The sequence below is a fragment of the Dendrobates tinctorius genome, unplaced genomic scaffold (assembly GCF_039654945.1).
Source record: "Dendrobates tinctorius isolate UK_male_01 unplaced genomic scaffold, ASM3965494v1 ptg000028l, whole genome shotgun sequence".
In the NCBI taxonomy this organism is placed as follows: domain Eukaryota; kingdom Metazoa; phylum Chordata; class Amphibia; order Anura; family Dendrobatidae; genus Dendrobates; species Dendrobates tinctorius.
Window position 1 is genome coordinate 16,223,296 of NW_027361696.1, and position 17,855 is coordinate 16,241,150.

The 17,855-nt window shown below is 45.3% G+C and overlaps 1 protein-coding gene across 4 annotated transcripts in view; it reads left to right on the top strand.

Moving 5' to 3' along the window:
- The window catches only part of IGSF21 (immunoglobin superfamily member 21), a 549,248-nt gene that overhangs the window by 355,903 nt on the left and 175,490 nt on the right, over positions 1 to 17,855 (top strand). For 3 of the 4 annotated variants that reach the window (XM_073570290.1, XM_073570289.1, XM_073570291.1), the window contains exon 4: positions 16,678 to 16,796. In XM_073570290.1, the coding sequence (XP_073426391.1) occupies positions 16,678 to 16,796 (119 nt within the window). Of the gene's footprint in view, positions 1 to 9,803; positions 9,954 to 16,677; positions 16,797 to 17,855 lie in introns of those variants that run through there. The other variant, XM_073570292.1, reaches the window with a different exon arrangement.

The window sequence follows — 17,855 nt, forward strand, 5'->3', positions numbered from 1 at the left end:
CACGGCTCAGCAGTCAGTATCACACAGGATAGGGATAGATACATGGCTCTATGCCCAGGCAATGCCGGGCTCTTCAGCTAGTTAGTAATATATCCCATCTAGTGCTTGGGGACAGGAACAGTGTGGGCCTGTGTGCTTTCAGCACCAGTTCGTAACTGGAGCATAGGGTCTGAATACTTATTACCATGTGATATTTCAGTTTTTCTTTTTTAATAAATTTGCAAACATTTCTACATTTCTGTTTTTTCAGTCAAGATGGGGTGCAGAGTGTACATTAATGAGGAAAAAATGAACTTTTTGGAATTTACCAAATGGCTGCAATGAAACAAAGAGTGAAAAATTTGAAGGGGTCTGAATACTTTCCGTACCGACTGTATTTGTTCTTTTTTTTTTCCATACTTTATATAGTATCAGGGTAACTTTGTTTCCTATTTTTGCCGTATTGAAGTTCCGCCCCCTGGTGCCCACAGTCTCAGTAGGAGCGGATACATCCCATCTCCCATGTGATGCGGCCCCCTCCTCCGTATCCCTTTTGCTGTCTCTTTCCATTCCTCTCATCCTCACATGACTGAATTATGCAGTGATATCAGCTCTATAAAAAGAAGTTTCATCCGGACGTCATGAAACCTGCCCGGGAGACAATTCTCACATATGGTCCGGGGACGGCTGTGCGTCCTCTGTGTCTGCAGCACAGCTGTGCCTGGCAGATCATAGTGGGCCCTGTTAGTGATGGGCCCTGTTAGTGATGGGCCCCTGGATGAGCTCTCTTGATATCTCATCACATCAATCGTAGATTTCCTCCCCATGGCGTGGACCCTCGGGGGTGCTCTCCACGTAGGTCTGCCTCCCCTCAGGTTGTGAGTTAACACTTTGTAGCTCTGAGACTTTTCTAATATTCAGAGGCATAACGTACCCTGATCTGTGGGGTCTGTGACAGTGTATAATGATGATGTGGGTACATGGTGGGTATCGGCCCCAGCCAATGACATGGGGGCCACAGTCTGTGATTCTGGATTTCAGGTCCTCAACATTTCTCATTATCTTCTTGCTGTCAGTGACTGAGAACTAAAGTCAGTCAGTGTGTATCTAGTCTGCAAAATCCTCTGCCCTTCTACTGTGCTACATTGTATCAGTGCAAAGAACATGTATCCTCATTGATCCCAACATAGGATTGCTGCAGCTCTGGAAGTGACTGGAGGATGAGACCTGATGTAACAGCAGAATAGTGACCGCAACTCTGGAGGTGACTGGAGGATCAAACCTGATGTAACAGCAGAATAGTGAGTGGAGCTCTGGAGGTGAATGGAGAATATGACAAGATGTAACAGCAGAGTAGTGACTGCAGCTCTGGAGGTGACTGAAGGATAAGACATAATGTAACAGCAGAATTTTGACTGCAGCTCTGGAGGTGACTGGAGGATAACACACAATGTAACAGCAGAATAGTGACTGCAGCTCTGGAGGTAACTGGAGGCTAAGACACAATGTAACAGCAGAATAGTGAGTGCAGCTCTGGAGGATGAGACCTGATGGAACAGCAGAATAGTGACTGCAGCTCTGGAGGTGACTGGAGGATAAGACTATTTAACAGCAGAATAGTGAGTGCAGCTCTGGAGGATGAGACCTGATGTAACAGCAGAATAGTGGCTGCAGCTCTGGAGGATGAGACCTAATGTAACAGCAGAATAGTGACTGCAGCTCTGGAGGTGACTGGAGGATAAGACACAATGTAACAGCAGAATAGTGACTGCAGCTCTGGAGGTGACTGGAGGATAAGACACAATGTAACAGCAGAATAGTGACTGCAGCTCTAGAGGGTGAGACACGATGTAACCGCAGAATAGTGACTGCAGCTCTAGAGGTGACTGGAGGATAAGATGTGATGTAACAGCAGAATAGTGACTGCAGCTCTGGAGGTGAATGGAGGAGGAGACAAGATGTTTCCATAATAATGTCAGTATTGGGAGTGTAACGTTAGACGTCTCTTCACTTGCGTATCTGCACCTTCACATTTCATTGGATATTGGTGGGGTTAGAATCCCATCTCCCGATCAGATTTGTAGACTGTTGTGATTTGATTCCGTTCAGATTGAATAATCTTTCATCTCTGGTTGTGAAATTCTAATTCTTAATCCAGAATATAAAACGTTGTGTCCAAAGTTCATGTTCTGTCTGTGGGAGAGGGAAAAGCTTTATCCGTGGTTTTATCCTCGTGGTCAACTGAAAGATCCAATACTTCAGTGTATAGAAATGACTTAAAGAGGCTGACAACCTGCTATATACCCTGTGTGACAGGTTGTCAGCCCTGCCCCCTGGTGATGACCTCACTGATATAGTGACTTGAGGCCACACCCCTTATATTATAGCACCAGCTCCTTATCTATTACTGCAACCTGCCTGTGTATCCTGTGTGAGAGGTTGTCAGCCCTACCCCAGTTTTAATCCTTTGATCAGTTGCTAATCTGATCTGTAATAATTCAGCATTATATACTATATTACTTCACCATCCTATCTCTCTCTGCTTTCTTGATGACTCCCATAATTTTTATTTTATTTTTTCCCGATCTGTGATAGAATGTCTCTGGGTAAATAAGCCATATGGTCTGCGAATCCTTTGTGAGACCCTTAGAATACGCCGGCACCTGCCAAAACGTCGCTCAATTAATAATCGGCTTGCACATTAGGTTTTTGGCGTCTTCTCTCCTCCTGACGGCGGGGAAGCATCCAGCCATGGAATCACCTTGATACTTGCAGTTCCGTGGATCTGCAGAGGCTACTAGCATATATATAATGCGTGTGTGTGTGTATATATATATATATATATATATATATATATATATATATATATATATACACCTGATTAAAATATCCCACCAAGAAAAAACATTTCAGAACTTTTTCCAACAATCTACTGTATTTTTCATACGTCCAGTCTGTGGGGTGCGGTGGAGGGGCAAGGCAGAAGCATTGTCATACAAAGAACAACATCCAAGCCTGGCTGTGTTCTGCCAAAACCTACATCAAGTTTACCAAAAGCTTGTGAGTAACGTTTTATATCTGATGAGACCAAATTGGACTTTTTGGCCTCAATTCAATAAGGCAAAAACATCATCCCCACAGTGAGTCATGGTGGAGGCAGCATTGTACTTTAGGGTGGTTTACAGCATATTTAACTCGGGCTTTAGCCAAGTCAGAGGGAATTATAAACAGTCCAAATATCAATCAATTTCACATCAAAATTTTCCAGCTTCTGCTAAAAAGCTGAAGATGAGGAGAAATTTCACCCTACGTGACCCCCAAGTCATCAAAAGAATGGCTTCATCAGAAGAAGATGGAAGAAGTTCTGAAGCGGCCAAGCCTAGACCTGAACCCAAGACACAATCTGTGGTGACCTTGAAGAGGACGCTGTACGCAGGAAATTCCCCCCCGCAGTCTGACAGTTGTGGAGCTGCTGCAAGTAGGAGCCGGCAAAGATTGCCAGTCAGTTTCTCAATGGATTTGTACAGATTATGGGTGACTTAAAAAGTAGAAAAAGTTCTGAAACATTTCTTCCTTGTAGGACTTTTTACATGATTAAAACCTGACATATTAATAGGGGCTTGTAGACTTTTCACATCCACTGTGTGTATATGTGTGTATAGACATAAAGAAAACTGCAATGTATTTTGTGCTTTTTGAAATGTGGCATCTTATGTGGTATATGGTGCCTGTATTAGGTCCAAATTAATAGTGAGAAAATGCAACATCATTCTCCTCATTGACAGCAATGGATGCTCCTTGGGGGTGGGGTTATATGGCTCAGCATTTTCTGATTGGCCAAAATACTACCAGTAAAGAGATGAGCTTTCTTTGCCAGTATTCTTCCGTTCTCAGATTGCCTTTCATTACTCCGCCACTTCCCTTCATCGCCGTCTTGTGCTGCTATCATGGATGAGCCGTGCGCTCACCGCCTGTGTCCCCCGCCTCGGCCCCCGCAGTTCTGTGTAGGTAATATTACATATAAATACATAGCTGTTCTAATGAAGCCCACGTAAAGTGTAATGAGCCGTGACTGCATTGTGTTCCCGGATCGTCCTCGCACCGCGCTGGAGAAATATTTGCTTTTTTTCTCCATGTTGTGTTTTCCTTAAATGCAGCTCTTCGGTGCGTCTGTGGACATTCGTGCCATCAGTAGGAGCTGTCAGGACGGGAGACGGCTGACACATGTTTGGGATAAGTATCAATTTTCGTGTCACTCGCTGCCTTTATTTTCTCTGCTCTCCGGTAAATATTCCGCCTATTTTCACCGCACGCAGCTGATTAATAGGGAGCGACTGCCCATCCCCCACAGAGATGACATTAATAGATTCCGCTGGATACGGTGGGTGACATTTACCAAATGAAAGCAAAAGGAACGTGTGTTAAAAAAATGGGGCAAATGATGTGACCCATTTTTTTAATTAGATGCGCGCCATTTTTCCAAGTGTTTAGTGATAAATGTGCCACGCTGTGCGTTACCAGATGCCGTATTGGTGCAGTCTGTCACTGGCGGCCACCGACGGTCGGAGGGGCTCGCTACATTGCGTCACATATTGACTGGCAGACTGCGGCTGGCAGGGAGTCGCTGGGCCGCTCAGATCTGGCAGACGGTGCTGGCCTTTCAGTCAGGAGTGCGGGGCCAAGAGGAGAATGACTATTATTTGTTTTGCTCAGTAGCATCTTTTTGTCAGAAAAAATAAAAACAAAACTGTCGACTGCCCCTCAGCCGCCCCGATCATGCGGTGCCCCGTTGTCAGGCTGCATGATTCTGCTTCAATGGTCACCCATGGAGAAGCGGCAGAAGCCAAATCTGCCCGAAAACAGTCTGTGCTCCCAACATCAGCCTGTAGTGTCATCAAAAGAGAGTGCACCCGTCCAAGGAGACCCCCGAGACCCGCGCACATGAGGGGCTGAGTACTGTTTATTGTGATGGAGTAATGCACGAAACTAATTACAGGGAATAGATGAAATCCCAACTCAATATGTGCAGAAAGGGCAAAACTGCCGAGTCTGTGGGGGGAAGGGGCGATTAGTGGTCCCATGTCTACTGTCTATGCATTGATGTCGCTACGTAACCGTCTGCATTTAATGTTCCGCTGAAAGGTTTGGACACCTCCGCCGAAGGCAGCAAAATACAAAGGACGCAGATGGAAACATGGCGTAAAGAAACGTGTTTGACACAGACCTGCGTGTCTTGCACCTTACATTTTTAAAAAGTGCCCCCTGATGATGACAGCTTTATACCCCTTTAGCATCATCTCAATCTTTTGCAACGTACTGTATGTAATGATCTGCATCCACAGCGGGGAAAGTAAGTATTTGATATGCTGCCGAGTTTTCCCCCCTAGAAAGAATGAAATAAATATTTGATACAATATAAAACAGATCTTAATATTTGGTCCTGAAACCTTTGTTTGCAGTTACAGAGGTCAGACGCTTCCTGTAGTTCTTGACCATATTTGCACACACTGCAGCAGGGATTTTGGCCCCCTCCTCCATACAGATCTTCTCCAGATCTTTCAGGTTTTGGGCCTGTCGCTGGGCAACATTGAGATTCAGCTTCCTCCAAAGATTTTCTGTTGGGTTCAGGTCTGGAGACTGGCTAGGCCACTCCAGGCCTTGAAATGCTTCTTACAGAGCCTCTCCTTAGTTGCCCTGGCTGTGTGTTTCGGGTCATTGTCATGCTGGAAGACCCAGCCACGACCCATCTCCAATGCTCTTACTGAGGGAAGGAGGTTGTTGGCCACAATCTCGTGATACATGACCCCATCCATCCTCCCTTCCTTACGGTGTTGTCGTCCTGTCCCCTTTGCAGAGAAGCACCCCCAAAGTATGATTGTGATGACACAGCATTGTATCTTAATTAACCAGACGTCTATTTTCAGTAAGCCAGTAGGAATAGACTGTTATCTGTATGTTGACTTTAGAATTTGTTTTTTATTGGTTGGTCAAGAAAAAACAGACTTTTGTACATATAAGCCTATAATATTGATTTTTAAGTTGACATTGTAGTGTAGCGTTATGCCCACCGTAACAGGAGAGCAAGCTTTCAGTGGTATGTGCCCTGGTCCGTGCGGTTTTGGCTAGCAGACTAGAGCACTACTGACCCCCATGTCTTCACAATCCTGTTTTCCCAACCATGCTTCACGGTTGGGACGGTGTTCTTGTGGTTGTACTCATCCTTCTTCTTCCTCAAAACATGGCGAGTAGAGTTGATACCAAAATGTTCTATTTTCGTTTCATCTGACCCCACGACCTTCTCCCATGCCTCCTCTAGATCATCAAGATGGTCATTGGTGAACTTCAAACGGGCCTGGACATGTGCTGGTGTGAGCAGGGGGACCTTGCATGCCCTTCAGGATTTTAATCCATGACAGAGTAGTGTTGTACTAAAGGTAGTGTTTGAAACTGTTGTCCCAGCTCTCTTCAGGTCATTTGACCAGGTTCTCCCGTGTAGTTCTGGGCTGATTCCAGCCCTTTCTCAGAATCGTCCTTACCCCACAAGGCGAGAAGTTGCATGGAGCCCCAGACTGAGGAAGATTGACAGTCATCTTGTGTTTCTTCTGTTTTATAATAATTGCGCCAACAGTTCTTGCCTTCTCACTAAGCTGCTTGTCTTTATACTGTAGCCCATCCTAGCCTTCTGCTGTTCTACAATCTACAACATCTATGTAGTGATGTCACTATGTAACAATCTGTATCTGTGTAGTGATGTCACAGTGTAACGATCTGTATCTATGTAGTGATGTCACTGTGTAACGATCTGCATCTATATAGTGATGTCACAGTGTAACGATCTGTATCTATGTAGTGATGTCACTGTGTAACGATCTGCATCTATATAGTGATGTCACAGTGTAACGATCTGTATCTATGTAGAGATGTCACTGTGTAATGATCTGTATGTAGTGATGTCATTGTGTAACGATCTGCATCTATGTAGTGATGTCACTGTGTAATGATCTGCATCTATGTAGTGATGTCACTGTGTAATGATCTGTATCTATGTAGTGATGTCACTGTGTAACGATCTGTATGTAGTGATGTCATTGTGTAACGATCTGCATCTATGTAGTGATGTCACTGTGTAATGATCTGTATCTATGTAGTGATGTCACTGTGTAACGATCTGTATCTGTGTAGTGATGTCACTGTGTAGCTTTCACTTTGTATTTATGACGAGTCAAATATTCCCATTGACACAAACTATTTTTTTTAGAAAGGTTTTTAAAACTTAATAGCAATAAAAATTAACAAAAAAAATCTCCATAAACATATAAACCTGGTATAACTGTAATCGCACTGACCATGGCGTGTTCATCACACAGTAAATGCCATAAAACCAAACCTAATCCCAGAGGTGAAACCGCCCATGTTTTCCGTTTCACCTGTATTATCATTTTATTTATATGGTAAAATTATAAGACATGATGAAAAAAGAAATAATAAAATCCTTGTGGACACCAAGTGTTCATACTGATGTGTCAAGGTGAACAAGAGAAAAATGAAAAAAAAAGTCATGGCTCTTGAAAATCAGGAATAAAAATAAAAAAGAGAATGTGGAAAAAATCTCTACTCCTTAAGGGGAATGTGTAATCAGAGAGTGACTTGGGGTCTGTGCACACATTCAGTATTTGCTGCAGATTTTTCCCCACTTAATAATATGAGTGAAATCTGCACCAAAAACGCTGAAAGTATTGACACGCTGCAGATTTATATCTGCTCCAAATCTGCACGGCAAAGGTAAGCCACGTGTGCACGAGACTTCAGGTATCTCATGCAGTTTTCTGCATCAGGAAACCCTTTAGGTTTTATGTAAACTTTGCACAGAATAAGACTAACAAAAAAACAACAAAATTCTGCAACGAGTTCACAGGCCTTAAGGGTATGTGCACACGTTGCAGATTTGCCTGTGGAGTTTTTTGCACAGAATCTGCATCTCTTCGCAGAAAACGCAGCAAAAAAATCCGTGCGGATTTTATGTGTCTTTGATGCGGATATTCATGCGTTTTATTCATGCGGATTTGTAAGCTAAATAAAGAACTATTATTTAACAAAAGAAAAGAATTGTGATGTCATTTCTTTCTATCTTTCTTTCTTAGATAGATGTATCGATAGATAGATATATCAATAGATAGATGGATAGATATCTATAGATATTTCTATCCATCTATCTATAGATAAATCTATCCATCTATCTATTGATATATCTGTCTATAGATATATCTATCCATCTATCTATCTATCTGTAGGTAGATATATATATATAGATAGAAAAAATCTGCATTAGTCCGGGGTCACACTTGCGAGAAACTCATGTGAGTCTTGCACCTCAATACCCGGCACTGCCTCCGGCACTCGGACCGGAGTGTTCAGCTGCATAGAAATACATGCAGCCGCACACTCCGGTCCCGTGTGTGTCGGCGGCAGTGCCGGGTATTGAGGTGCGAGACTCGTGCAAGTTTCTCGCAAGTGTGACCCCGGACTAACGCAATATCTGTTTAATTTAAAAAATAATTGGAAAAAAAAATGACGTGGGCTCCCCCTATAATTAATAGCAAGAAAGGCCATGCAGACAGCTGCGGCTGATATTCATAGCCTAGAAAGGGGCCATGGATATTGTCCCCATGGATATTGTGACCACTCTACAGGGCCTTCGACGACACACTGACTGGAGATAACCCTCCCGCAGTATATCATCGGAGGTTCAGGCTCTCACTTTACGGCACCACTGCTGTGTGAGAATTTTCTCATGCAGCGGTGCCGTAAGGGTGTGTGCAGACGCTGCGGAATCCGCTGCGGATTAATCCGCACGGATTTTGCAAAAACCGCAGATAAACCGCAGGTCAAAAGACCTGCGAATTATCTGCGGTTTTGCCTGCGGTTTGGTCCTGCGGATTCACCATCTCCACAATGGTGGAGATAGGAACCCGCTGCGGATTCCACAGAAAGAATTGACATGTCAATTCTTTCTGCGGTTTCAAAACCGCAGCAAATCCGTGCGGATTTTTCCGCAACGTCTACACAGCGGTTTTTTTTTACCATTCATTTGAATGGTACTGTACACCGCAGCTAAAACTGCTGCGGGTCCGCAGCGGCCAAAACCGCTGCGGAATCGCAGCGGAATCCGCAGCGTGTGCACATACCCTAAGTGACAGGATGAACTCAGGTGATCTGTCGGTGGCGGAGTGATACAGTGCGGAGGATTATCTCCATCACTGTACACCAGAGCCCCTGGAGAGCGGTCGCATCTGCTGATGTGACAGCTCTCCACAGGAGATCGTCGTGGGACACTCGTTATTAAAGGGATTACATCGGAACTGGGAGTATACTGTTGGTTTATTTTATTTTTTTTTCAGGTGATCAAGGGTGTCGGGGATTAGCTGTTTGGTGAGTATGTGTACTTTATGTGTTGTGATGCAGTGACCCCTGTGACAGCTAGGGGGCACTGTATGGGCTTCCCAGGACATGCATGCAAGCGTTTCCTTTATTGTGATGGGGAAATAGTGAGCGGCAGGATTGTAAATGGCCGATATGTATCACAAGGGTGGGTGCCTTGTGATGGAAGCTGGAACGTGTATTAATCAGAAGAGGTATTGATGAGGGTTTGTTACTGTGTATCAGGGAAGCTTCCAGGTGACTTGGTGAGATGGGTGGCACCAGTCACCTACAAACCCACCCAGGGGCATGTGTCTGAACGCCCAATGTAAAGCCAATATGTGTGTGGAATAGGACCTGTAGTGAGGTCATGACCATGTGATCCATACCTCACCTGTGGGTGTGGTTATGTACCATATAATGTGCCTGAGGTCTGGTCACATGGGGAGAGAGTGTGTACCTGAATGGTTCAGGGTGCAAGGTCCTGGAGGGTCAGTGTTGGGAGATTCTGGGAGAAGAATCGGATCCCTGGAGCACGTGCTGCAAACTTGGACCTGGTGAGGCGTGAGTGTTGGACGGTCTCAGGAGGGGACGGATGTCCTGAATAGCACCCGTTGAGGCCCTGGACCTGGTGGCCGGTGTGTTGGGAGACCCTGGGAGGAGGGTTGGATCGCTGAATAGCACCCGATGAGGCCTGTGTGTTGGACGGTTCCAAAGTGGGGACGGACGTCCTGAATAGCACACAGACAGGCCACGTGTGTTTGCAGAGTCAGTGACCGCACTGCATTGGGGGAGCTACTGTCCGTCTGTGGATCTGGACTGTCAGGTGGCCTGGTGAGCAAGGCATTGTCCGGGATGGTGATTCCAGTTCGGCAGCTTACCTGAGATAGAGGGCTACCAAAGAGTCGACATCTGGAGTAGGAGCTCCTGCGAGGTGACCCCCGACATGGGGATATACTGTAACTGTTGGCGCTTGTGTTGTTCTATCAACATTAATGAACTGTTTGGCGTGCGGTCGCCCACGGTCACTGGACAGAGAGGTCCAGTGTGTTTAGGGACTGCCTGACCCTATTAATCTGCTGTCATGTGAGTGTCCCCCAACACTATCAATAAGCGCTACCCTACAGTGTGTATGTTGTGTGTGGTTTTTTTTTTTTTTTTTATTCAACACATTAGCCGGATAATGAGGCTGCTACTGTCCCATCATTAGCTAATGGTATCACTGTAGCAGACATAGCCGGATGGGACTAGTAGTCCCATCGGACGATGCCTACCTTCACACAGACCCGCACGCCCACACACATACACAGCCCTGCAGACCCCCGCACACAGACACAAATTCATGCAGGCATCGGCACACACACATACACACAGACCCCTGCACACACATAGTACACCGTCCACACACTTCCCTCCTCCCGATCTGCAGTGTTTCTAGCACCCACATCCACAGCAAATCTGCAAATCTTTTTACACCTGCGGTTTTGCTGCGGATGTGCCTGACTCAATGGGTGCAGAAGCGCTGCAGATCCGCAAAAAGAATTGACATGCTGCGGAAAAAAAACCGCTGCAAATCTGTGCGGATTTTTCCGCAGCATGTACACACCAATTCTGAATTTCCCGTTGACTAGCATTGGCTGTACACTACACTGCGGATTTGATGCAATTCTGCGCTTCCAAAATCGCTGCGGAAGCGCGTCTAAATCCGCAACGTGTGCACATACCCTAATTGTTTCAATCAGGTTTTCGTGTTAAATATATTTTTTGCAAAAGTTTTTTTTTTTTCCCATGTAACAATTGTAGTTTTCACCCTGGCCCCTGAGGCTGTTTTCGGCTCATATCTTATTTCAGGGCATACATTAGCAGCAATAGACTGACCTATCTTTTGATTGAGTGTGTGCAGAAGGGAGGGGGAGGAGGTGAGCTGTGAAGTTGTGATTGGTAGATCCTGTGTTGTCAGCTGTATATAATCTTTTACCTGCCATAGTAATCCTGCCTCTGGTGATAATGAGACTGCTGAAAACGCTTCTTTAAAGGACAGGACGTACGAGTTTAAAATATCCCAGGGGACAGTGTGAAAACTATAAGATTACTATGATTTTTTTTAATACCGGTCGTAATATAAAATATAACTATATTTTTAACATAAAGGCTTGACGTAACCGTGCGTAACTTTCCGATAACACATGCCCATTCAGGGGTCACCTCGGGTTGTGACATGTTCTGTTCTTCCATTTTGCTGTTACATAATATTGTTATTAGAACATGTTACGTTCTTGTTCTGGGATTATTACAATCTGTGGCTGTAGATTAGTTTTTGGGATGTTCTCGGGGTCTAGCCCTTATTGAGTTTGTTGTAAGCATCCTTTGCCAGTGGAGTGGGATTAGTCTGGGGGAAGGGTGCGTGGGATTTAATACTTCCATTATCTCCCGTTGGCCCTCTGATCGCCATGTCAGCTCCGTACACACAATTACTTTCCCTTCTGAGGATCTGTCAGTGTTGGTAAACTCCAGCAACTAAACTGCATTAGGCGGCAATCTGCTCGTCCTGTGAGGTTATTAATAGTGTATTGATTCCACCATATTGCTGCTGAGAGTCGGTCCGTCCTGAGCTGCTCTTATCTGAGTCCTGGCCGCTGACTGCTCGGCCGCCCCTGATCGATGCTTCTCAATTCCTGAAGTGAATGTGCCACCTGTGTTCTTAATCCACTTTACAGAGCTGACGGCGCCTGTGAGACGTGATCACAACTTCATCAGGAAACGCCGGCGCACAGGTCATAGAGACCACCCCGGACCCGCAGTCACACTGTGTATATAAAGCATCCATCACTGACCCCCATAAACCCCAATAAATACAAGTCCTGGAGTCATTCTCATGCTAAGTTCTTACAACTGGGCGACAACCATCATGGCCACCATTACCGCTCTCACCCGGGTTGTCAGCTTTCCTAGCATTCTGAATGACAGATGCACTTAGTTATGTAGAGGTGTATCTGTGTCAAGGTGTATCTTGAGATATTGCTAATTTTCAACATCTCGTTTTTGTTACTGTGTGTCCTGCCCATCTAGGATCTGTATCGGAGGAGATTGTCATTTATGCACTTCTAGTCACTTTATATCAGTAGAAGCGCGTCTTTCCTCCTTGTCTAGTATTTGTCACTATATCACAAGAGACTGCCATCGATACTTATCTAGTACCTAGTAGTGCCTGTTATTATGTATCTGGAGTGCCTGTCATCCCAGCACATCTAGTGCCTGTTACTCTGTATCTGGTGTGCCTGTCATCCCTGCACATCTAGTGCCTGCTACTCTGTATCTGGTGTGACTGTGCTTTCTGCACAATTATTGCCTGTTACTCTGTATCAGGACTGACTGTCATCCCTGCACATCAAGTGCTTGTTACTATGTATCTGGTGTGACTGCCATACCTGCACATCTAGTGCCTATTACTCTGTATCTGGAGTGACTGTGATTCCTGCACATTTAGTGCCTGTTACTATGTATCAGGACTGACTGTCATCCCTGCACATCTAGTCCCTGTTACTCTGTATCACAACTGGCTGTCATCCCTGCACATCTAGTGCCTATTACTCTGTATCTGGTGTGACTGTGATTTCTGCATAACTATTGCCTGTTACTCTGTATCAGGACTGACTGTCATCCCTGCACATCAAATGCTTGTTACTACAGTTAGGTCCTTATATATTTGGACAGAGACAACATTTTTCTAATTTTGGTTCTAGACATCACCACAATGAATTTTAAACAAAACAATTCAGATGCAGTTGAATTTCAGACTTTCAGCTTTCATTTGAAGGTATCCACATTAAAATTGGATGAAGGGTTTAGGAGTTTCAGCTCCTTAACATGTGCCACCCTGTTTTTAAAGGGACCAAAAGTAATTGGGCAGATTGAATAATTGTAAATAAAATGTTCATTTCTAGTACTTGGTGGAAAACCCTTTGTTGGCAATGACTGCCTGAAGTCTTGAACTCATGGACATCACCAGACGCTGTGTTTCCTCCTTTTTGATGCTCTGCCAGGCCTTCACTGCGGTGGTTTTCAGTTGCTGTTTGTTTGTGGGCCTTTCTGTCTGAAGTTTAGTCTTTAACAAGTGGAATGCATGATCAATTGGGTTGAGATCAGGTGACTGACTTGGCCATTCAAGAATATTCCACTTCTTTGCTTTAATAAACTCCTGGGTTGCTTTGGCTTTATGTTTTGGGTCATTGTCCATCTGTAGTATGAAACGACGACCAGTCAGTTTGGCTGCATTTGGCTGGATCTGAGCACACAGTATGGCTCTGAATACCTCAGAATTCATTCGGCTGCTTCTGTCTTGTGTCACATCATCAATAAACACTAGTGACCCAGTGCCACTGGCAGCCATGCATGCCCAAGCCATCACACTGCCCCCACCGTCTTTTACAGATGATGTGGTATGCTTTGGATCATGAGCTGTACCACGCCTTCGCCATACTTTTCTCTTTCCATCATTCTGGTAGAGGTTGATCTTGGTTTCATCTGTCCAAAGAATGTTCTTCCAGAACTGTGCTGGCTTTTTTAGATGTTTTTTAGCAAAGTCCAGTCTAGCCTTTTTATTCTTGATGCTTATGAGTGGCTTGCACCGTGCAGTGAACCCTCTGTATTTACTTTCATGCAGTCTTCTCTTTATGGTAGATTTGGATATTGATACGCCTACCTCCTGGAGAGTGTTGTTCACTTGGTTGGCTGATGTGAAGGGGTTTCTCTTCACCATGGAGATTATTCTGTGATCATCCACCACTGTTGTCTTCCGTGGGCGCCCAGGTCTTTTTGCATTGATGAGTTCACCAGTGCTTGCTTTCTTTATCAGGATGTACCAAACTGTAGATTTTGCCACTCCTAATGTTGTAGCAATTTCTCGGATGGGTTTTTTCTGTTTTTGCAGCTTAAGGATGGCTTGTTTCACCTGCATGGAGAGCTCCTTTGACCGCATGTTTCCTTCACAGCAAAACCTTCCAAATGCAAGCACCACACCTCAAATCAACTCCAGGCCTTTTATCTGCTTAATTGAGAATGACATAACGAAGGGATTGCCCACACCTGTCCATGAAATAGCCTTGGAGTCAATTGTCCAATTACTTTTGGTCCCTTTAAAAACAGAGTGGCACATGTTAAGGAGCTGAAACTCCTAAACCCTTCATCCAATTTTAATGTGGATACCCTCAAATGAAAGCTGAAAGTCTGAACTTCAACTGCATCTGAATTGTTTTGTTTAAAATTCATTGTGGTAATGTCTAGAACCAAAATTAGAAAAATGTTGTCTCTGTCCAAATATATATGGACCTAACTGTATGTATCTGGTGTGACTGCCATACCTGCACATCTAGTGCCTATTACTCTGTATCTGGAGTGACTGTTATTCCTGCACATTTAGTGCCTGTTACTATGTATCAGGAGTGACTGCCATGATCATCCCTGCACATCTAGTGCCTGTTACTTTGTATCTGGAGTGCCTGTCATCCCTGCACATCTAGTGCCTCTTACTTTGTATCTGGAGTGCCTGTCATCCCTGCACATCTAGTGCCTGTTACTTTGTATCTGGAGTGCCTGTCATCCCTGCACATCTAGTGCCTGTTACTTTGTATCTGGAGTGCCTGTCATCCCTGCACATCTAGTGCCTGTTACTTTGTATCTGGAGTGCCTGTCATCCCTGCACATCTAGTGCCTGTTACTCTTTATCAGGACTGTCTGTCATCCCTGCACATCTAGTGCCTGTTACTTTGTAGCTGAACTGTCTGTCATCCCTGCACATCTAGTGCCTGTTACTTTGTATCTGGAGTGCCTGTAATCCCTGCACATCTAGTGCCTGTTACTCTGTATCAGGACTGACTGTCATCCCTGCACATCTAGTGCCTGTTACTCTGTATCAGGACTGACTGTCATCCCTGCACATCTAGTGCCTGTTACTCTGTATCAGGACTGACTGTCATCCCTGCACATCTAGTGCCTGTTACTCTGTATCAGGACTGACTGTCATCCCTGCACATCTAGTGCCTGTTACTCTGTATCAGGACTGACTGTCATCCCTGCACATCTAGTGCCTGTTACTCTGTATGAAGATTGATCACTAGCTGAGTCGCCTTCACAGGTGGATTTTCTAGTGACTTCCAGAATAAGGACCCCTGAATATCTCCAGTATAAAGGGCACGATGAATTATTAATGTCACATTCTGAATAAAATATAACAGAATATATTTCAGTGTTGTGAGATCGTAAACCAGACCAGGAGCAAATGTTAAAGATTCTGTCTGTGCCGCGCACTTATTCATTATCAGGATGTTTTCTGCCTCTTCATAAGGAGGTGATGTCTCTTGTGTCAATTAATCGCCCTATAGACCCCTGCACTCGTGTGGCCTCAGGTCGTCAGCAATTTAATATTTCGCCTCCTCTCTTCTGTAGTAGGCGAGGTCTCGGGAGAAGGTGCTGCTGAGAGTTGTAGTCCACTGTAACTAGAGACGTGAAATGCTTAGGATACACACAGGAGGTGCAGTGACTGTCATCCCTGCACATCTAGTGCCTGTTTCTCTGTATCTCCTCCTCGCTCATCACTTTTCTGTAGCAGAATGGGGGCTTCACCTGTTCCATGAGTGACCCGGCTGATACTCTGTAGCCACCTGCTCCCGCTGATGATATAAAGCCTCTCGTAGCTTGTTACTTAATATGTCGTTAACATCTTACACCAGTGTAATCTCGAAGTGGACCAGCGGCTCAGGTGCCAGACTGCGCCAGAAACCCCCAATTACACCCTCCCAGATGGCGGCACTAATGGCGCTGGAGAAAATAACACGTTGAAGGCATAGAAGTCTAATATTTCTTGCAGTGTCAGGAAAGCGCACGTCACAGCGCTCTTACTCAGAGTAATGATATGTTTACCCAATGTTAAGCCTGTTCTTGTCAAGGTTGCCCTTAATTGGCGGATTCATTATTCCGGTGGCGTGGGCAGGAATGGAGCCGGAGTTTCTAACCGTTGCAGTGATGGTGATCTTTTCCTTGTCCTTTCTTCATCTCTGACTCTTCAGAGAAAGTTTTTGAGTGCAGGAGGCCACCAGGCGATAAAACAGCCATTGTCACAGCCCATAAAGTCTCTGTAGCGCTCACTCCATTATTGTGGCCAATGTAATTCCGATAAAAGCGAATCCTTTATGTTTATTGGGTTCTGACTGTGACCGTTATATGTACGTAAGATTGTTCCGCTCGGCTGATATAATTAACCGCTCTCCGTCTCGTCTTCTCCAGGCTCCCCGAGGTGCGGATATCAGACAACGGACCCTACGAGTGTCATGTTGGGATATATGACCGGGCGACACGGGAGAAAGTGGTGCTAGCGTCAGACAATGTGTTCCTCAACGTCATGTGTGAGTATCCATCATAACTCCGTCCGGAGGTCGATAACGCTCTCAGAATAAACTGCTCTGCGCAGGGTTCTTCATAGACAATCAATTGTAGCCGAGGGCTTGTATGTTCGCTGCTCCTCGCTAATTAAAACAGAGGCATTATCAGCACTGTGCACACTGCCACTCCGGAGCCACTCAAGGCTTTACACTTACAGTTTTCCCTGCCCCAGATCTGTAGATCACACTGGTTACTTCTCACAGATGGTAGTGACACTTGTGGGACAGGAGGAGGCGCTGCGAAGTCTGTGAGATCTCAGCCGATTGTCAGTCAGAAGGGCGGAGCCTATATCTCCTGTAATCGTATGGTTACATTGGGTTTCACATTGAGAAGTAATGATAATGTTTCTGCTGCAACCAGAATACGTTACACTACAAGCCGAGAGCTGCGACATCTTCATGGCCGAGAAGTAAGATGGCCAAATACAATGGATAAGTGTCAGAGATTTCTCTACCCCCTCCCCCCCCCCCCCCAGACTCCTCTGCCCACATTGTCCTGACTCCTCTGTCCTCCTTCTTCAGGCTTCTCTGTCCTCTCCTCCAGGCTCCTCTGTCCTCCTCCTCCTCCAGGCTCCTCTGTCCTCCTCCTCCTCCAGGCTCCTCTGTCCTCCTCCTCCTCCAGGCTCCTCTGTCCTCCACCAGACTTCTATATCCTCCTCTGTCCTCCTCCTCCTGACATCTCTGTCCTCCTCTGTCCTTCTCCTCCAGACTCCTCTGTCCTCCATCAGGCTCCTCTGTCCTCCTTCTCCTCCTGACACCCCTGTCCTCCTCTGACTCCTCTTCTCCAGACTCCTCTGTCCTCCTCCTCCTCTAGACTTCTCTGTCCTTCTTCTGTGAGAACAGAGTGATTGGGCATGTCGAGCTGTAATCACCTAGTCCATCTTTTATTCTACATCTGTCATTTGGGGGAAAAGTCAGGACACCTCTTTGCGTCTTATGTGGTTGGTTGTTTTGGGCCAAGATCGTTGATTTGATTAGTAATTGTGATGGTGAAACTTTGCTTCCACAACAACCAATCATACG